The sequence below is a fragment of the Stegastes partitus genome, unplaced genomic scaffold, assembly GCF_000690725.1.
Source record: "Stegastes partitus isolate 25-593 unplaced genomic scaffold, Stegastes_partitus-1.0.2 Scaffold1244, whole genome shotgun sequence".
Lineage (NCBI taxonomy): Eukaryota > Metazoa > Chordata > Actinopteri > Pomacentridae > Stegastes > Stegastes partitus.
In genome coordinates, this window is record NW_007578975.1 from 39,822 (window position 1) to 60,261 (window position 20,440).

A 20,440-nucleotide genomic window follows, 5' to 3' on the forward strand; every position below is an offset into this window, starting at 1 on the left:
ACAGGTAGACAGTACAGGTAGACAGTACAGGTAGACCAGTACAGGTAGACCAGTACAGGTAGACAGTACAGGTAGACCAGCACAGGTAGACAGTACAGGTAGACAGTACAGGTAGACCAGTACAGGTAGACCAGCACAGGTAGACAGTACAGGTAGACAGTACAGGTAGACCAGCACAGGTAGACAGTACAGGTAGACAGTACAGGTAGACCAGTACAGGTAGACCAGCACAGGTAGATCAGCACAGGTAGACCAGCACAGGTAGACCAGCACAGGTAGAGAGTACAGGTAGACCAGCACAGGTAGACCAGCACAGGTAGACCAGCACAGGTAGACCAGCACAGGTAGACCAGCACAAGTAGACAGTCCAGGTGAGTACAGGTAGACTTTAATGACAGTGTTGCAGCTGGTTTCACTCTGGTTCTGGTTCCACAGCGGAGACGGCTCCTCCCAGCTTCGTCCAGAGACTGCAGACGTCCACAGTGAGACAGGGCAGCCAGGTGAGGCTGGACGTCCGAGTCACAGGAATCCCAACACCTGTTGTAAAGTTCTACAGAGAGGGAGCCGAGATCCAGAGCTCTGCTGACTTCAGGATCCTCCAGGACGGAGACCTGTACAGCCTGCTGATCGCCGAGGCCTTCCCAGAGGATTCTGGGACGTATTCTGCCACCGCCACCAACAGCAGCGGCCGGGCCACGTCCACCGCCGAGCTGCTGGTTCAGGGTGAGGACCGACGGCTGCCTCTCTGTGTTTTATGGCTTTAATCAGTTTGGTGAAGAATGACCCACAAACTGAACTTTGTTTCAGGTGAAGAAGCTGTTCCAGCAAAGAAAACCAAGACAGTGATTCCCCACCGACAGCCCCGAGGAGACAAGGTAGGAAACAGCAGTCAGGCCACAGCCGGCGCCCTCTAGAGGTCATTAGAGTTTTGCAAGATCATTTTGTTGTTAAAGCCTCATTTTTGTCAATTGTTCGTATTGATGAAACCAACGGCTGGAGCTGGATCGTAGCATAAACAGACCTTCCATCTGCCCTCCTGTGTTTTCTTCACGTCAGATAAAAAACGTATTTATTTTCATCTTGTCTGTCCTCAGATGGAGATGCCGGCTGACGGTGCCGAGCAGCTCGCTCGCAAGACTCCGCCCAGAGTTCCCCCCAAACCCACGTCCAAGTCACCGACGCAGCCGTCGCTGGCCGCCAAGGTGGCGGCAGGACGCCAACAGTCACCTTCACCTGTCAGACACGTGAAGGCGCCCACGCCCACACCTGTCAGGTGGGTGGACATCCACAATCAATAACCTGATCAGTGCAGCTTGGAGAGTGTTCATGGTGGGACGTCTTCATGTCCTTCTTCAGGCCCGTTAAGTCACCAGTCACCACACGCAAGCAGTCGCCCGCCGGCGCCGACATCCGTCCGCCGTGGAAGCAGGGAGACGTACCTGAAGGGGGCGTGGCCCTGCTGGAGGCCAAAGAGGTGAGGAAGGGGAAGCTTGGGGAGGGGTCCAACAGGTCCACTGTACCAGTATTCAGGTCCGAGAAGGTCTAAAAGACTCCAGGTCTGGGTGGAAACACGGTGAATGCCATCTCCAGATTACCCAGAATCCCTCACAGTCTGGTCCGCCATGTTCTGCCTCCGTGGTTTGTTCCACTCTTTCTTTTTTACGTTTCTCTTCAATCCTGTTGTCACTCAGCAGCCGAACACTTTAATCCTCTGGTCTGGTTTTCGGCCTCAAACCGTCCACACGGACTCAGAACCACTGTGACCCGGAACGTCAACGGACGGGTCGACACGGTCACGTGACTTCTTTCATTATGATTCATCTGCTGGAAGATTTTATGACAAGATGAAGATCGAGAACCTGGAGACTCGTTGGAAAGCCGAGTTCAGACTGAGATGGATGAAGAAACCAACAGCAGCTCAACGAAGGAACCGAGGTCCGGTCCATCGGCCTGTGAGGCCCGTCCTCCGTCTTCACCCTCATTGATTCATCTCCTGGTTCAAACAACTGATTCCCCTGAAGAGGCTGTCAGACTCCGCTGCTGTGTCTGAAACTCCTCCAGAGGAGTTCTGGTACCACCATCTCTATGTCGGCAGATATCTGGAAGCCTGACAGCTGCTCCACCTTCTTATTTGATCCTGTGGCCTCCAGATTGTAGCTTCACTTTTCTCTTCCAGTCGTATTTGTTCATGTTGAGCTGATTTTACTGCATGACGGAGCCGATGTACGGACATCACACCAGCATCCTGGAAGCTCAGCTCAGGAGTTTCTGCTTCCTGTTGGAGCTTCAGGTGATGCTGGTGTCCATGAACTCATTCAGTGGTGATGTTTTACAGAAGCAGGTGGGTGTCGAGGGTCGGTGCTCATAAAACACTTTCATCTCCACAGTCATGAATGACTTTAAATGGCACGTTTTCTATAATCAGTCAGTTGGACGTCTGAAGTCAGAACTTTGGGCCAACTGTTCTCCAGAATTCAGAACTTATGTTGCTCCACTGAAAATTCTTAAAACTGAGATTTAGGTCCAAAACAACAGATAAACTGAAATTGCGTCTAAAGTGACAGAAACAGGATGACTGATCATAAAGCCTCCTCGACCGCCCGCCTGCTTCTTCACCTCCGTCCTGCCATGGATGTCTTCAGATCTATGTGCTGCTGCTTGTGTCTCCAGGCTGGGGGAGGGAAAAGAGCCGGGGCGGTGGCCACGGTGGTGGCCGCCGTCGACCTGGCTCGGGTCCGCCAGCCGGTGCATGTGGAGGGCGGTCGAGCCGAAGAGGAGGAGGTGGAGGCTGTAGAGTTCAGGCAGCAGCACGGACTCAGCTGGACGTCAACGCGAGTGCAGGCCGGACAAACGCTCACTGCTCAGAGCTTCACTTCTGAAGCAGCCCTGCAGCCTCAGGTAGACGGGCTCCACGGAACACCTGGTTACCAAGAGGTTTGACCACAGGACCAGATCCATCGTCACTTGTTCTCACCAGACCAGGTCCGAATGGTGCTTTTACTGCTGCTCTGTTGGGTTTTAAATCAGCAGGATCAGGATTAATGATGACGATGGTTTTCTAAAAGACGAAAACAGACTGTTCAAGAAGAGTCCTGCAGGTTCACTCACATTAAATCTTAAAACTCATGTAAACAAAGACAGTGGACCTCCAGGGCTCTAGGACAAATCCTCCAAACAGATCAGTCTGAAGGACAAACCTCTTGGTAGGAACCAGAGCTCCTGCAGATTGGTCCATGTTCTCCAGCTCTGAGGTTGTAACGCTGCTGTGAACTCTGTTGGTGCTTCAGATTCAGAGAGCGACAGAAACCTCCTCCCGTGTGGACACTGGTCTCAGCCCGTCTCCAGTTCCACATTTCATGGTTTCTAAAGTTTCTGTCCCAAAACCCGAGTCTAGCTGCGAGGTAAGAGAGGCAGCATCAGGCAAGCAGTAGAACACGACCTGCACAGAACCAGCAGAACCCAAAACACACACTGACACAGGTCCAGGTTCACCTCTAACGGACGGCTGTAGCTCACCTGCTCATCGAGCAGTTCTTCAGCTCACTGTGCAGCTTTGAGCTCCAGTGTTCACTTCATGTTAATTTGTAAAGATCCAGGATTAGATAATCCATCTAACTTTTGAGCCTGTTTTTTAAAAGTCAGTATTGGATTGTGTAACGCTGATCCAGACTCAGACTGTCCAAATGCAGGCTGAAGAACAACAGGGACAGCTGTGACTTCACTGAATATGACCTTCATCATGAAAGGATGAAGCAGAAATATCAGAAATGTGTTTTAAACGTCATCGTATTTTACCAGCTCTGAGGTTTCATCACATCATGATAATGCTGAGAACAGCGGCTCCAGTTTTATGGTCACAGCTTCAGTCTCGTCAGACTTGAGGCGTTTTAACGTCACCTGATGTCTTATGAAGTGATAACCATGAACACCAACATCTAGACCAATCCCGGTCACTGCTGCTCGCCTGAAATGCAAACGTGTTGTGAATCGTAGTGTAGAAGTGATTCTTTTCCTCCATCCCCTTAATCAGTCACCCCTTTAATCCAGCGTTCAGCATTAATCCAGCTCCGTGGGAACTTCCCTCCATCTGAGCCTGTAGTGATAATAAACTAACGTAGCTCCTCCTCTGCTGTGCTTTAACAAACCTAAAAGCAGCAAATGTTCTTGATGACGGTGTGGCTGTTCCTCCTCTCTGGGTCGGCCAGGTTTCCATCGCCGGCTCGGCCATCGCCACACTGCAGAAAGAGTTTTCCTCCTCCTCCTCCTCCTCCTCCGTCACTCGAAAGATCACCAGGTCCGTCAAGTCTCCGAGTCCGTCTCGCTCAGCAGTCGAGACCAGAGAGACGATGGAGTCCGTCCCGCCGCCGTTCAAAGGCTTTGCAGAGAAATATCAGAGCGGTTTTGAGTTTCAGACGGTGCGCTCGGACAGAATGTATGAGCACTGGGGAGCTCAGGTTTGTAGTCTGTGCAGTGAGCTGGATGTGAGCAGGACAAGAAAACCTGATGTGGAAATAAAGAGTGTGTTTGTGACTCAGCAGACACTGAGCAGAAGCTCTGACATGTTCATACAGTTAACGGGCCTCGCTGCCAGAACATCCTCAGCAAGCATCAGATCCTGCTGCCCCAGGACCAGCCCTTCACATTCAGATTAAAGCTTCACACTGCACTTCTTTATTTCCACTGATACACTCCTCTAGTTCTTCAGAAGTCCGGTTTTCTTGATTTCTGTGAGAATCCAGGGTTAAACATCCCTCTAATAAACTCTGTAACGTGCTCGTCGAAGCTACTGACCTCCTCATCCTCACCTCTTCACTCCATCCAGCCTTCCTCCATGTCTCTGTGTCGTCTCCTCTTCATCGCCTGTGCAGCAGAAATTCACAGTCTTGTGTGTTTGCGGTGTTGTCGGGGGTTCTAACAGTTGTGTGATTGTGCAGCAGGTGATGGAGGCAGCCGCCGTGCCGTCTGCAGGTGGCGCTGTGGTCCCGCCCACACTGGTGTCGGTAAGCATCTCCTCACATCACACAGTGGACCCACGGTGGTAGAGCGAGGGTTCTGACGCCGCTGTTTCCTTTCAGGGCCTGAAGAACACGAACGTGACCGAAGGCGAGTCGGTGACGCTGGAGTGCCAGATCAGCGGTCAGCCGGCCCCCGTCGTCATGTGGTTCAGGGAGGACTACAAGATCGAGAGCTCCATCGACTTCCAGATCAGCTACCAGAGCGGATTCGCCCGGCTGGTGATCCGCGAGGCGTTCGCCGAAGACAGCGGCCGCTTCACCTGCACAGCCACCAGCGAGGCGGGAACCGTCAGCACCTCCTGCTACCTGCTGGTCCAGGGTCAGTGTGGACACCTGGACAACACAACAGCAACACAACGCAGCAGGGCCGAACACTGAATCTGTTTCCTACTATCAATTCTTCCTTCTCAGATCATCAGAGTCCTTCTGCTCGACCGTCTCTGGTCTTCTTAAAACTGTTCTATCATGAACTCTGGAGATCTAATTGGTATCTGAGAAACGTTAGATCGATTTATTAAGTCAATGTCATGATGAGAAATATCAGTGAAAAAGTCTTTTTTCTTTAATAGTTTCTGACATATTGTTGCTCAAACAGCCTAAAGCCTCCAAAGTAGGTCGATGGTTTCCTCAGGAGTCCTTCTGACTGAGACTCTCCATCTTTGTCCTTCAGTGTCTGAAGACATCGAGAGCAGGGAGGAGGTCGCAGCCCCTGAACAGGTTGAACCTGCTCACGAGAAACTGTGAGTCGATCAGAGTTGTTCAAAGCATGATGATCAACTGAGAGTGATTCTTTGTTTCTAGTTTATTGAACCTGGAGGTGTGAAGCAACGCGGCTTGTTCCAGAAAGCCCTGAAAACAGATTTGTGTTTCCAGAGTGACTGAAGAAGCCAGAGAGGAGGTGACCACAGTGGAGTCCGACACTGCTGCTGCTGCTCCCTTCTTCATCAAGACGCCCACCGTCCAGAAGCTGGTGGAGGGAGGAAGCGTCGTGTTCGAATGTCAGGTGGGCGGAAGCCCCAAACCTCACATCATCTGGAAGAAGAGCGGCGTGCCGCTCACCACCGGATACAGGTACCTCAACACTGTGCTCAGATTTCTATCGTCCTCAGGGTTTATTTTGAAATGATTCAGAACGCAGGAAGGTCCGGCTGCCGTTTGTCTGTATTGTGCATCGTCACTCAGTTCCCTGTGCTGTCCTTCAGATATAAAGTTGCCTACAAGAAGGAGACTGGAGAGTGCAGGTTGGAGATCTCCATGACCTTCGCTGATGATGCCGGAGAGTACTCCGTCTTTGCCAAGAACCAGCTGGGAGAAGTTTCAGCCTCCGCCAGTCTGCTGGAGGAAGGTATGACGACAAACACTGCACCAACACAAACCTAAACCCAATGAAGTAAGACACAAGAAGGAGATTAAAGAGAGGTAAACCAGGCCTACAGCGGCATGAACCAGGAGACTGCTGTGGAAATAATTAACCATCCAACCTCACAGACCTTCATTAGGTTTCAAAGAGATGAAATAAAACGATGCTGTGCCGCTGTGTTTTGCTAACAGAGGAATATGAAGCCTACATGAAGAAACAAGAAGCGACCTTTAAGACTGAAGTGACAGCCGTGGTGACAGAGCCCAGAGTGGGAGATGTTCCCCCCGTGGAGCTGCTGACCACCACCATCATCTCCGGACAGGTGGGAGCATCAGAACTCAGGCTCACATTTTTTGTTTGTGCTCACAGCCTTTTTTAATTGGTATTGTGATTGAATTTAGTCCAACAAATGACAACAGACTGAATGTTTGTGGGGCGTTTGTGTTTCTTGGTTGGGTTCCTGCCTTCGCTGATTGGTAGTCCAGCCTTCGTAGAACCTTTATGTACCTTCAAATGTGCTATCTTCAAAAAAAAAAAAAAAAAAAGCTGAGGGGAAACAATGCATTTAATCTGTCAGGGCCTACTGTAAGGCATCAGTAAAAACATCTATAACTTTACAGGATGTGATCAAAAAGTTCTGAGACTGCTTCTTTAGAAATGAAAACCTAATTTCATTTGAAGCCTCTGTCTTTGAGGAAGCGTCTCCATGTGCAAAGCTGCTCTGCTCCCAGAGCTCCTGCAACACTTTACCTCTCCCTGGAAGTCCTGATCTGGAAACATGTCAGCTCCAGCTGTGATTAATCTCCTGAACTGAGTCCAAACAGAAAAACTTCAACTAGAATTTAATTTAAAGAAGAAAACAACATCACAGGGAGACAAACCTGGAGTGTAGGAGGATGGAGAGCGATGATTGTGTTGTTGTGGACACGATGGAGCACCACCACGACTACACACCACAGTTCAAGCTTTGAATGTTCTCCCTCAGACTCCTCAGGACGACTGTACGGCAGCAGCCAAGTGGATGCCGAAGAAAACAAACAAATGTGTCCAAAATTACCACTAAAATTGTTTAAACTGACTCAAAACTTGTCCAAAATGACCAAACAGTTTCCCAACAGCAGCAGCTCCTGACCTCCTTCTCTGGTTCTTCCACTGTTAAGCTGCCCTTTGGTTTTTGGGTGGTAACCATGGTAACCACAGATCCTCCTCTGGTCACCATGGCGATCCTCCACGTGAAGATGGATCATCACTGACGTTATAGAAACATCTGGAATCAGAGACACCTGACTGACCGCTGACTGCGACAGACTCTGTGTTCACAAACAGTCTCAGAACTTCTTGATCACCACTCGCACTCATGACCTTTAAAACGTCTCTGTTGCCTTTCTTGGGCTTCTTTGGTGATCATTACCATTCAGCTGACTGTGACTTGGCAGTGCTATGACGTGTTCTCAAATCTGCAGGAGTTCCATCTGTCTGCCATTGAGCAGAGGATCATCCAGGAGATTGAGAACAACATCATGAAGATCACATACAAAGAGATAGTGACAGAAGACGGAGAGCTGATGGTGTCCGTCAGCGCCACCGAGGCGGAGCAGCCGGCCTTCGACACTCCCGTCAAAAACTACAGGATCATGGCAGGAATGGGCGTCACTTTCCACTGCAAGATGGCTGGAGTGCCGCTGCCCAAGGTGAGGAGTCTTTGATGATGTTCATGGAGTTTAGAGCTATGAATCCAGAAAGGTTTAATGATGACGTTGTACCTTCTGGCAGATTGCTTGGTACAAAGACGGCCAGCGCATCAGGGCTGGAGACCGTTACCAGATGGAGGTCCTTCAGGATGGACGAGCCAGCCTGCGTCTGCCCGCTCTGCTGCCGGAGGATGAAGGCGTGTACACCGCCTTCGCCACCAACATGAAGGGAAACGCCATCAGTTCTGGGAAGCTCTACGTAGAGCCATCCGGAGCAGTAACCCCTCAGAGATACACTCCACAGCCGGCAATGCAGAGGATCAGGTAGGAGTTCCCACCAACACCAGTCAGGACAGAAACATGAGAAGGCGTTAAAGCCGTTACTGTTCATATTTTTATATGACTATGGATTTGTGAAAGGGGTTGATGAACCCATAGAGAGCTATCCCTGGACACATAGTGAAGCTTTTGCAGCTGCAGATATTTTCCTCTGAGTCGGTACAGAACATTTACCAGGAACACAGCTGTCTCGGTTTAACTGTTAGATGTGTAAGTAGAAAACCGTTTCCCAAGTTCACCTTTACATCATAAAAACAGACTTTAGTTTGACACTGAGCGGCTACCAGACGACCTAGCGCTTTACTGCCACCTCATCACCTTGATGCTGATGACGCTGCCTCTTCTCTAGGTCCACATCTCCTCGTTCTCTGAGCCGCTCACCTGGACGTTCTCCCAGCCGATCTCCTGGACGTTCTCCTGCTCGCCGGCTCGACGAGACCGACGAGGCTCAGCTGGAAAGACTCTACAAACCTGTTTTTGTCATGAAGCCTTCCTCATGTAAATGCTCTGAAGGACAAACCGCCAGGTTCGACCTGAAGGTCGTTGGCAGACCGATGCCCGACACGTACTGGTTCCACAACGGTAAGAGAAACATAGATGATACAGAACAGATTCTCCTTTGTTTATAAAGGCCTGCACAGGCTGGAACCAGAACTTCTCTGCTCCTGCTCCGCCTCCAGGCCTCTTAGAGCATCAGAACAGCTGCTTTAACCGTCCTATGATCAGGATGTCTGTGGCAGCTCCAGAACTTTGCAATAGGCCTCGAATGTCCTTCATTCAATGACACCTCTCAAGATGGGCTTTTTAAAAGGCTTTTGGTTGCTCTTAGTGGTCTCAACATATTCATATTTATTTTCTTTTAGAAATTGATCCTACAAGCTATTATCTTGTTCTGTCTTGTGTTTTAGTATTTTACATTTATTGCTTTTACAAGTAATTATTCTGTTTGGATTTATTGCTCATCTTTTGGGTTGTTTTAAATCTGTGATGTTAATAAACTAGATTTTAGCTTTAGCTCTCCATTAAGGTTGTTCTTCAATAGTTGTTGATCTGACAGTAATCCAGATCCATCATTTTTGCAGGCCAGCAAGTGGTTAGCGACTACACCCACAAGATAGTGGTTAAAGAGGACGGTACTCAGTCCCTGATCATCGTCCCAGCTCTGCCACAGGACTCTGGAGAATGGACCGTTGTGGCTCAGAACAGAGCCGGACGCTCATCCCTCTCCGTCACTCTCACCGTCGATGGTAAGGTTGCAACTCTCCCTTACAGTTTCTGTGAACTCTGCTGCATCTCTTGTCAAACAGAATACTTATGATACTTCGATGTTTATCTTTTTTCAGCTAAAGAGACACTGGTGCGTCCACAGTTCACTGAGAAGCTCAAGAACATCAGTGTGAAGCAGGGAACTCTGGTAGAACTGGCTGTCAAAGCCATCGGAAACCCCCTGCCTGATATCGTCTGGCTGAAAAACAGTGACATCGTCACCCCTCACAAACACCCAAACATCAAGTATGTCTTGCATTAGCAGTATTTATGATGTATACCTCTGGTACTTCAACACTGTGGAGCTCTTTTGTGTTTATACAATAAAGATTTAACTGCAACTACACAAGCTTGTAGCTGCTTTAATCATTGTTAATACTCAGCTTCCTTTATTCCCGTGTGAGACCGTAATCATGTCACTCCCTTGTTGTTCATCAACTGAGTCAAATACATGAAGATAACTTTAAAGCTAAGCTAAACCATAAAGTCCTGTTTCTGAAAGGAAATTCTGATGATCTCTTATTCTACCTCAGAATGAAAGTGTTCCTCACAACAAGTGAATTCTTTATTGTGTTAAAAACTATATTTCCAATGTTAAAGTTGTTCTAATCTAAGAACCTCACCTTCCAGGATCGAAGGAACCAGGGGCGAGGCCAAATTCCAGATCCCCTCAGCAGCTGGCTCAGACAGCGCCTGGTACACCGCCACAGCCATCAACAAGGCTGGCAGAGACACCACCCGCTGCAGAGTCAATGTGGAGGTGGAATATGTTGAGCCTGAGCCAGAGAGGAAGCTCATTATCCCCAAAGGAACCTACAAAGCCAAAGAGATCGCTCCTCCTGAAGTGGAGCCTCTTCATCTGAGATATGGTCAGGAGCAGTGGGAGGAGGGCGACCTCTACGACAAAGAGAAGCAGCAGAAACCACAGTTCAAGAAGAAGCTGACCTCCGTCCGCATGAAGCGCTTTGGTCCGGCTCATTTCGAGTGCAGACTGACTCCTATTGGCGACCCCACCATGGTGGTGGAGTGGCTGCATGACGGCAAACCTCTGGCTGCTGCCAACAGGCTGCGCATGGTCAATGAATTTGGCTACTGCAGCCTCGACTATGAAGTCGCTTACGCCAGAGACAGCGGCGTCATCACCTGCAGAGCTACCAACAAGTACGGAGTCGACCAGACCTCTGCCACCCTGATCGTCAAAGATGAGAAGGGGCTTGTTGAGGAAACCCAGCTCCCTGAAGGCAGGAAGGGAGCTCACCGAATCGATGAGATGGAGCGCATGGCTCATGAAGGGGGACCGTATGGAGTCACTGCTGAAGAAGAAACTGAGAAAATGAAGCCAGAAATTGTGCTTCTTCCTGAACCAGTCAGCGTCTTGGAGGGCGAAACAGCCCGATTCCGCTGCAGAGTGACCGGTTATCCCGCACCCAAGGTCAACTGGTACCTGAACGGACAACTGATCCGCAAAAGCAAGAGATACAGACTTAGATATGATGGTATCTACTATCTGGAGATCATTGAAATCAAATCCTACGATGCTGGAGAGGTCAAAGTGGTGGCAGACAACAACCTGGGCTCAGCTGAGCATATCGTGAAGCTGGAGATTCAACAGAAGGAAGACTTCAGGACTCACCTGCGCCGAGCCCCTGAGGCTAAGGCAGCTGAGGCTGCACCTGAACCTGGAAAAACACCATTTGAGGTTGTGAAGGTGGAGAAACCTGCAGATGACTCTCAGCTGAAAGAGGTGGTCAAGCTCAAGAAGGCCCAGAGGATCGTCCATGAGAAAGCCACAGAGGAGTCGGAGGAGCTGAGGGGCAAGTTCAAACGCAGGACAGAGGAGGGCTACTACGAGTCCATCACTGCTGTGGAGCTCAAGTCTCGTAAGAGGGACGACTCCTATGAAGATCTGCTGAAGAAGACTAAGGAAGACCTGCTTCATCGCGCCAAGGAAAAGGAGGAGGCTGAGAAGAAGAAGGAGGAGGAAAGCCGCAAAGTCACTGCTAAACCCCTAAAACCAGAGAGAATCAAGCTGTCAGCCAGCATGGAGGCGCCGAAGATCCTGGAGCGCATTACCAGCCAGACAGTCGCTCAGGGCGAAGAAGTCAAGTTCAGAGTCAGAGTCGTTGGCAGACCAGAACCGGAGTGCCAGTGGTTCAAGAACGGTGTTCAGCTGGAGAAGTCGGACCGTGTTTACTGGTACTGGCCTGAAGATCATGTTTGTGAGCTGGTGATCAAGGATGTGACAGCCGAGGATTCTGCTAGTGTCATGGTCAAAGCCTCGAGCAAAGCCGGAGAGACTTCCAGCCACGCCTTCCTGCTGGTTCAAGGTAACGCTTCTCTGGATTTTAGAACGGGGAACTTGGTTTTGAATTGTGTATTTTCTAACGAAGGTTTTATTGTCATTTCTGCAGCAAAGCAAGTCATCACCTTCACACAGAAGCTGGAGGGCGTCAATGCCAAGGAGAAGGACACCATGGCTACTTTTGAGTGTGAAACCAACGAGCCTTTCGTGAAGGTCAAATGGTTGAAGGGCAACATGGAGATCTTCTCTGGAGACAAATATAGAATGCACTCTGACAGAAAGGTCCACTTCTTGTCTGTGCTGGTGATCGGCATGAAGGACGATGCAGAATATTCCTGCGTGGTTATAGAGGATGAGAACATCAGGACGAGTGCCATGCTCACTGTGGAAGGTGGGTTGGTTCATGCTACAGAATAACCCAACATCAAAATGAATGGTGCTGACAAGGTTCCTGTAAGCTGCTAGTCCTCGCTTTGTATCGGTCTTTTACACTCACATATTATCCAGATACTTTTCTCAAAATTACCTGATATTTATTTTTAAATTACAGTGAGGAAAAATAGGACATTATGAGTTAAATAAGTGGAAAAATTTCCCTATAAAGACAAAAGAAAACTGTTAACTTTGCACTGCAGTGCCTTATAGATCTGCTTCAGTAGATACCAGTGTTTCTGCTGCATGCGAGCTGAGCTGTACCTGTAGTATCAGTGGCAGCAGAAACTCATCAGTTTAAAAGTAAGGAAGCAGCTACTCCACACTTCCTTCATTTCCCTTATTAGTAACAAACTGGGCCTCCAAGATACCCACATTTTCCATTTCTTTTTCAGAAAACTGTAACATGGATTTTTTAGGTCTTATGGTGATAGAACGGGTCAGAAAGTCTTGTGAAACGTATAAATAGACATACTGGGCACCCTGGTAGCTCAGTGGGCTGAGTGGGCGACCCATAAACAGGGCTGAAGTCCCCGAGGCAGCAGCCACGGGTTTGAATCTGGCCTGTGACCCTTTGCTGCAGGTCCTTCACCTACTCTTCTCTCTAGTTTCCTGTCTTTCTCTCTCCACTCGCCTGTCGAATAAAGCTGAAAGACCAAAACAAAAAAAGACAGCATATTTTGTCAGTATGTCCCACTGTAAGTGTGTGATTGACTAGAACCGCCGTTGTTGATGTTCCATGTGTATTGTTTGACCAACAGGAGCTCCTCTGGAGATCCTGAAGCAGCTGGAGAGCACTGAGGTGCCTGAGACATACTCTGGAGAGTTTGAATGTGTCGTGTCTCGTGAGGACGCTGATGGCAGCTGGTTCTTTGGAGAGAAGCTGCTGTCTCCGAGCAGTAAATACGTCATGTCCTCCCGCCGTGGAAGACACACTCTGTCTGTGAAAGACGTGAAGAAGGAAGACCAGGGAAAATACACCTTCACAGTGGGCGAGTTCAAGACCAGCGCCTCCCTGAAGATGAAGTGTGAGTTATGGAAGTTCTATAAGCTACACAGTGAGCTTGGAGATTCTAGTTTGCCACTGAGAAAGACATGAAATGTGTCCATTTCATGAGCTTTCTTGTTGCACGCAACGGCTCAAGGAACATCTGAACTTTTGGTGTTTCACGTAGTGGTCTCTGCAGCCTCTAAGGAACAGTACCCTAACTTTATTCTGCTTGCATACAGTACTGATCAAGTTTGTCCTCATGTTTCAGTGCGCCCGGTGACCCTGATGCAGCCTTTGACAGACCTGACAGTCTGTGAGGGCGACATCGCTCAGCTTGAGGTGAAGTTCTCCCAGGAGAACGTTGAAGGAACCTGGATGAAGAACGGGCAGCCCGTCACAGCCTCAAACCGTGTGCACATTGTTATCGACAAACAAATCCACAAACTCCTGATCGAAGATACCAGCAAGGACGACTTTGGCATGTACTCCTTCGTGGTTCCCGCTCAGGAGATCTCAACCTCTGCAAAGCTGGTCATTCAGAGTAGGTCACCATGGATGCATGACTTTCTGAATTTGCTTACTTCCCAAACAAAACGTCACTAACAAAACCTTTTATCCTGTGTTACAGCTATCGGTATTATAATCCCACTGAAGGACACCAGTGCTGTTGAGGGCACCAAGGCTGTCCTGGAGGCCAAGATCTCCGCCCAGGACATCAGCTCCGTCAAATGGTACCACAACGACAAACTGATAACGTCCAGCGAACGAATCCAGATGGTGGCTAAAGGAGCCAAGCAGCGCCTGGTCTTCACCAGGACCTTTGCCTCTGATGAGGGCCACTACAAGCTGGTTGTTGGCCGAGCCGACACCACCTGCAAATTCACTGTTCAGCGTAAGTTTTACCGGCAAATACTACGATCAAGGCATGCGCTATGCAGGCGTTGTGTGGACTGTTATGGTGAAGGAGGAGCTGACCTGGAAGGCATCCGGATCTGATTATGATCCTCCGGGATGACTTCCTCTTGGGGCCTCAGCTGGGAGGAGACCCACAACACTCCATGAACCTGAAACCCAGTTTATATGAAGACTGAAAGTTCAGTCGACAGTTCATGACACAAGAACTTGTTAAGTTGACCTGAACATGACCTGAATATCACACTGCAGCACTACACTGGATATAGCCTGGCACTGACCTCCTCCAGCCCTGAACAGAACCGATCCAGCGCCATCTGCTGGACACAGTCATTATCACATTTACTGTGACCCAGATTAAACAAATCTTTCTGATTGATAATCAATGTAAACATGAAAGGAAGCTAGCCAGCCATCAGTTCTCTCTTAACCTGTGTTCCGTCTCTACAGCCGTCCAGATCGTGACTCCAATGAAGGACAAAGAGTGCTCCGAGTCAGAGAACGTCACCTTTGAGGTTGAGGTTTCTCACCCGGGCATTGACGCCTTCTGGACCTTCAAGAGGCAGCCGCTCAAAGCCGGCGCCAATCACAAGATGGAGTCCAAGAACAAGCGCCACACCCTGACAGTCATGAACGCAATGAAGGATGAAGAGGGAGAGTACATGTTCGCCGCTGGTGAGAAGATGTGCAGTGCCACGCTCACCGTAACAGGTACGCTGAAGCTTCAACACCTTCACAAGTCTGAGAGATGGTTTCTGTCACCAAGCACTAACTGACTGTCTGCTTCACCAGGTGGCGCCATCAAGAGGCCGCTGCGTGATCTGGTGGTAGCCGACTCCCAGACCGCTGTGCTGGAGTGCGAAGTTGCCAACCCATCTGCAGAGGGCAGGTGGCTGAAAGATGGCCAGCCGGTCGACTACAGCGAGAACGTGCGGAGTGAGGTGGACGCCGCTGTGAGACGTCTGGTCATTGTCATCACCAAAGGCACCGACATCGGAGAGTACACCTACCAGGTTGCCACCTCCAAGACCTCCGCCACCCTGAAGGTTGAGGGTAGGTCCAGGTTTCTCTATAGAAACAGACACAATCTGATTGAAGCCCTGATATCAAAGTGATGTTTGTTTCAAGACACTGAAACAGAATTTTGTGTCCTTAATAAAATGGAATTACATATAAATCTGAGATGAAGAAATCCTTTCATCAGTTGAATCTGTGCTTCTTTGATTGTCCTCACTGTGGTGTCTTAGAAAGCTCAACCTGACGCTACAAACTAAACAGCCATCCTGGATGAATGTGTTCAGTAGCAGAGAAGGCCCAGTTTGAAATGTTTTTCCTTTTTCGCACCTGGATCTGGCTGAGATGGCACAGAAAACAGAATATACAATAAAAAAAATATACATATATATAAATTGGCCTGGTGGTCCACAAGAAGTAGCACAAATCAACCGGACAAGACTAATCCTAATCACTGTCTCCACAGCTGTGAAGGTGAAGAAGACCCTGAAGAACCTCAATGTAGTCCAGACTCAGGAAGCTGTGTTCAGCCTGGAGCTGACTCACGAGAACGTGAGGGGAGCACAGTGGATTAAGAACGGGGTTGAGATCCAGCCCAGCGATAAATACGAAATCAGCATTGAAGGCATGGTCCACACCTTGAAGATCAACAACTGCAACACACACGATGAGTCTGTTTACTCCTTCAAACTGGGAAAACTGTCTGCTAACGCCAGACTGAACGTGGAGAGTAAGTAACACAGCTTTAGGAAATGCTGCTGATTCCTGAGCAACACGAGACCTGTAGATTCCTAAAAACATTTTCTAACTGTGGACACATTCCTCCAGCCATCAAGATCCTGAAGAAGCCAAAAGATGTGACGTCACTGCTGGGTGCAACAGCTGTATTTGAAGTTGGCATCTCTGAGGATGACATCCCAGTGAAATGGATGTTCAAAAACACCGAGCTGAAGCCCAACGAGCACTACAGGATCCTCTCTGAGAAGAAGACCCACAAACTGATCGTCCAGGACGTGGACAACAGCAAAGAGGGCGAGTACACTGCCATCATAGGCCACCTGCAGTGCAGTGCTCGCCTCATCGTGGAGTGTAAGTGTTCGCATCATGCAGCACTTCAGCAGCAACAGATGTGTTTGGATTCTGACACTCTTCACATTTTCCCCTCAGCTCTGAGAGTCACCAGGCCGCTGAAGAGCGTGGAGGTCCCAGAGACCCAGGTGGCCACGCTGGAGTGTGAAGTGTCTCACTTCAACGTGCCGTCCACCTGGCTGAAGAACGGCGTGGAGATCGAGATGAGCGAGAAGTTCAGGATCGTGGTTCAGGGAAAACTGCACCAGCTGAAGATAATGAACACCAGCAGGGACGACTCTGCAGAGTACACCTTCGTCTGCGGGAACGACCGAGTGTCGGCCACGCTCACCGTCAGCCGTAAGACGAATGAGCTGTTTAGTTATTAAAGGATTAGTTGAGGCCACAGATTTTTAAAATACAGTTCAATCACCTTCACCTTTGCTTTAGACTTTTCACTGAGGGGACAGCTTCAGTGAACTAACCTTTGACTGTTTTCCAGCTATCATGATCACAACGATGCTGCAGAACGTGAACGCTCAGGAGAAAGACACGGTCACGTTTGAGGTGAACGTCAACTACGAGAGCATCACATACAAATGGCTGAAGAACGGTGTGGAGATCCGGTCCACGGACAGATGTCAGGCTCGCTGCAAACAGCTCAGCCACACTCTGAGCATCAGGAACGTCCACTTTGGAGACAGCGCCGAGTACACCTTCATGGCCGGTTCTGCAGTTACTACAGCCAAACTCTACGTTGAGGGTAAGATGTCCTTTTGCTCTGTTCAGCTCTCAGCGCGAGAGAAAAATATCACGGTGTTCTAACGTATTCAGACAGCAGTCTTTAATGTGTCTGTCTGCTGTTTGAGGATAGAACCGGATGAAAGACGTTTGGAACTAACTCCCTCACCACTTAAAAGACCACTAGGACCTCCAGAAAGATTCTACAGCTTCCCCAATGCCAAATAGAGTGTTTTAGTGACAACAGTCACCTCATCAGTGACCACTAGAACTTCCCCTGGACATACATCATGTTGCTCTCACAACAAGAACATGGTTGATAACTGCTGGAACAGCTTACGGTCCCTGTAACCTTTGCTGTGACCATTTAGGGGACTCCTAGAACTTCTTCAAGGACTTTCAGATTCTCCACAAATGACCAATCAAACGTCTTTAATGGCCACTAAGTCACAAATACATCCTTCCTGTCACCACTAGAACTCCCAAAAGGACTCCTACTACCTCCCAGAACCTCCATAATAACCACTAGAATCATGTACAGAACCCCAGATCCTCCTAGTTGACATTTAGAAACTCCCCAGTGGCTACTAGAACCTAACTGTTGTTGGAGAACCTCAGCATTGAGGGCTAATGTCTCCAAATGATAAATAACACCTAAAACAATAACTAGAACCTTATCAAGCAAACCTCCTGTTGGACTATTTGATATGGTGTACCCTAGAACCTCCCACATAACCACTGGTATCCCTTATACGACCCCGATAGACTCCTAAGGGACATAAAGACCCTCCTGACTGACTGCTAGATACAGGATTCCATTAAACTGTATTTATATAGCACCAATTCACAACATATGTCCTCTCATAGCACTTCACATAGTAGGTGAAGACCTTAGGAGTTTAAACAGAGAACAGAGAAGCCAACAATTCAGAGTTGCCTCAGGATTCCCAGTGAGCCAGCAGTCAGTGACTGTGGGAGGAAGAAAAACCCAAAACCTCTGACAGAACCAGGCTCAGGGAAGACGGCCATCTGCCTGGCGTGATTGGGGTGAGAGTGGGGATGAGAGGGTGGAGGATATTCCCTAGAACCTGCTTCAGGACGTTCTGGAGACTGGGTTGTTGTTTGTGATTTGGTTCCATGTTGAGGTCCAACTTCCTGATCGATGTACGTTTCATTCACTTTGTTTCTCTTCCCCTGCAGCACGTGTGGTTGAATTCACCAAACACCTGAAGGACCTGAAGATCACAGAGAAGAAGAGGGCGACTTTCGAGTGTGAGGTGTCTGAACCGAACGTCCAGGTGATGTGGATGAAGGATGGTCAGGAGCTGGAGATGTCCGACAGGTAGAGCAGCTCGTAGAAACACTTTAACCGATTCTACCCATGTTGTGATGATGGTGAACCTCACCTCCTGTGTCTCCTGCAGGTACAAGATGACCTCAGATAAATTTGTGCACCGTCTCGTTGTGCCCTCGGTGCGCCTCTCTGACGCTGGTGAATACACCGCTGTGGCCGGGTCGAGTATGTCCAAGGGCCACCTGGGAGTCGAGGGACGGGACGTCAAGATCTCAGAACCTGCTAGCAGGGACATCACAGTGAGTTCATGGAGTTATCTACATACAGATGCAGCTGTGAGCTCCTCAGATATCCATTATATCAATACCACGTCCATCCATGTGGTAGTAGGGCAGGAATTTATTTTTAAATTAACTGCCTTTAAGGAGACACACTGGGAATGAATCATTAATTAGCTGATCAGGAAGGCATTATGGAAGCTCTGTTTCTGTCATTCAACCCAACCTATCATCTGTTTTTGCAGGTTGTTGAGAAACATAGAGCCAACTTTGAGTTTGAGGTGAACGAGGACGACGTTGAAGGTCGCTGGATGAGGAACGGAGTGGAGATCGAGCTCTCAGTGGAGGAGAGGTTCAGCTACGTCACCATCAGGAAGCTGCACCGCCTCACCATCTCTGAGACCTACAGGAGCGACGCCGGCGAGTACACCTTCTTAGCCGGCAAGAACAGGAGCTCCATGAACCTTCACGTCAGATGTAAGAACCCCAAACTTTATTCCTACTGCTGTAGAACTAACCTCTGAAAGGATCCCAAGCCCCTCCCCCAGTGTGTATCCCAGAAACTCCTAAAGTACTTCCAGAGCTATCTGTGTAACTACAGTGACCACTTGTAGGACTACTGGAGCCCCAAGAACCTTCCCAGTGACCATGAGAAGCTTTTTTGAAGCTATAGGTTCTAGAGTTCCTAAAAAGGGCCTTTTGGCGCCTAAATCTACCCAGTGTCGACGAACCTGGAGGTTGGGGGTGGGGAACCACATGACTAATTTTCGTCCTGCTGTTCCTCAGTGCCGGAGCCTCCTCAGATTGTCCGCCACATGCAGCCCCAGACGGCGACGTCGGGCAGGTCGGTCCGGTTCTCGGCGCAGGTGAGCGGTATCCCCCTGCCTCAGGTATCCTGGTACAAAGACTCCCAGGCGCTGTCCACCAGCTACAAGTGCAAGTTCCTCCACGACGGCGAGGAACATACGCTGCTGCTGCTGGAGGTCTTCCCCGAGGACGCCGCCGTCTACAGCTGCGAGGCCAAGAACGACTACGGAGAGGCGACAAGCTCCGCCCCTCTCACAGTGGAAGGTGCGTTTGGTCATTTGGTCAAGGTGCTGGAATATTTTTTCTTTTTTTCCCTTTTGTGATTGCTAGATACTGAACTGGGGGTAGACAGATAAGTTTCTGATTATTAGTAATCAAGGAGTTTGATTAACGCTGTTTTTTTAAATCAATAATCTTTTTATTGAATTTTCAAACACGAGAATTTACAATGAAGAGATTTCCTTTGTGCGTTACATAGCAGCTAAAGTAAAAAGTAGTAGTGAGCACAAATTCTATGCAGAATAGTTGTACAGTGACAACCCAAAACCCCAACAGTAAGAAGGACAAATCAACAACAACAGCAACAACAACAACAACAACAGCAGCATGGCTCAATCTGCTAAATGTTACTGGCAAAAACTGACATAATCAAAGAGTGACACTGGTACTAGGTCCTCGAAGCAGCAAGAAATATGCAAAGCTGTGAGACTGGATGCCAAGTTCTTTTCTCTTTGCTCATCTTTATTTCCCCTTTTATAGTCTTGAACTGAAATTGCAGTAAATCAGTTAAGAATGGATGTAAGTAGAATCAGCAATAAGATAAGAAAGGTATCTTACAAAGGGTCCCCATACGTTCTCAAATCTCCCCCCTTGGTTCTGAACAGAATCCCTGATCTGTTCCAGGCTTAGGCAAGACCTCACATCTGATAG

The 20,440-nt window shown here is 48.9% G+C and overlaps 1 protein-coding gene across 26 annotated transcripts in view; it reads left to right on the forward strand.

Moving 5' to 3' along the window:
* The window catches only part of ttn.1 (titin, tandem duplicate 1), a 180,360-nt gene that overhangs the window by 6,755 nt on the left and 153,165 nt on the right, over positions 1-20,440 (forward strand). For 21 of the 26 annotated variants that reach the window (XM_008297739.1, XM_008297748.1, XM_008297756.1 and 18 more), the window contains exons 4-36: positions 436-723; positions 808-875; positions 1,095-1,273; positions 1,357-1,474; positions 2,671-2,898; positions 3,288-3,401; positions 4,206-4,454; positions 4,935-5,000; positions 5,076-5,334; positions 5,686-5,755; positions 5,889-6,086; positions 6,218-6,360; positions 6,567-6,697; positions 7,839-8,066; positions 8,149-8,390; positions 8,755-8,987; positions 9,488-9,652; positions 9,749-9,917; positions 10,302-11,998; positions 12,083-12,364; positions 13,167-13,433; positions 13,665-13,937; positions 14,025-14,288; positions 14,759-15,019; positions 15,101-15,361; positions 15,789-16,052; positions 16,151-16,411; positions 16,490-16,750; positions 16,893-17,153; positions 18,332-18,473; positions 18,556-18,724; positions 18,949-19,180; positions 19,490-19,774. In XM_008297739.1, coding sequence (XP_008295961.1) covers positions 436-723; positions 808-875; positions 1,095-1,273; positions 1,357-1,474; positions 2,671-2,898; positions 3,288-3,401; positions 4,206-4,454; positions 4,935-5,000; positions 5,076-5,334; positions 5,686-5,755; positions 5,889-6,086; positions 6,218-6,360; positions 6,567-6,697; positions 7,839-8,066; positions 8,149-8,390; positions 8,755-8,987; positions 9,488-9,652; positions 9,749-9,917; positions 10,302-11,998; positions 12,083-12,364; positions 13,167-13,433; positions 13,665-13,937; positions 14,025-14,288; positions 14,759-15,019; positions 15,101-15,361; positions 15,789-16,052; positions 16,151-16,411; positions 16,490-16,750; positions 16,893-17,153; positions 18,332-18,473; positions 18,556-18,724; positions 18,949-19,180; positions 19,490-19,774 — 8,328 coding nt within the window. The remainder of the gene's footprint in view (positions 1-435; positions 724-807; positions 876-1,094; positions 1,274-1,356; positions 1,475-2,670; positions 2,899-3,287; positions 3,402-4,205; positions 4,455-4,934; positions 5,001-5,075; positions 5,335-5,685; positions 5,756-5,888; positions 6,087-6,217; positions 6,361-6,566; positions 6,698-7,838; positions 8,067-8,148; positions 8,391-8,754; positions 8,988-9,487; positions 9,653-9,748; positions 9,918-10,301; positions 11,999-12,082; positions 12,365-13,166; positions 13,434-13,664; positions 13,938-14,024; positions 14,289-14,758; positions 15,020-15,100; positions 15,362-15,788; positions 16,053-16,150; positions 16,412-16,489; positions 16,751-16,892; positions 17,154-18,331; positions 18,474-18,555; positions 18,725-18,948; positions 19,181-19,489; positions 19,775-20,440) is intronic. The other 5 variants (XM_008297740.1, XM_008297744.1, XM_008297751.1 and 2 more) reach the window with 5 other exon arrangements.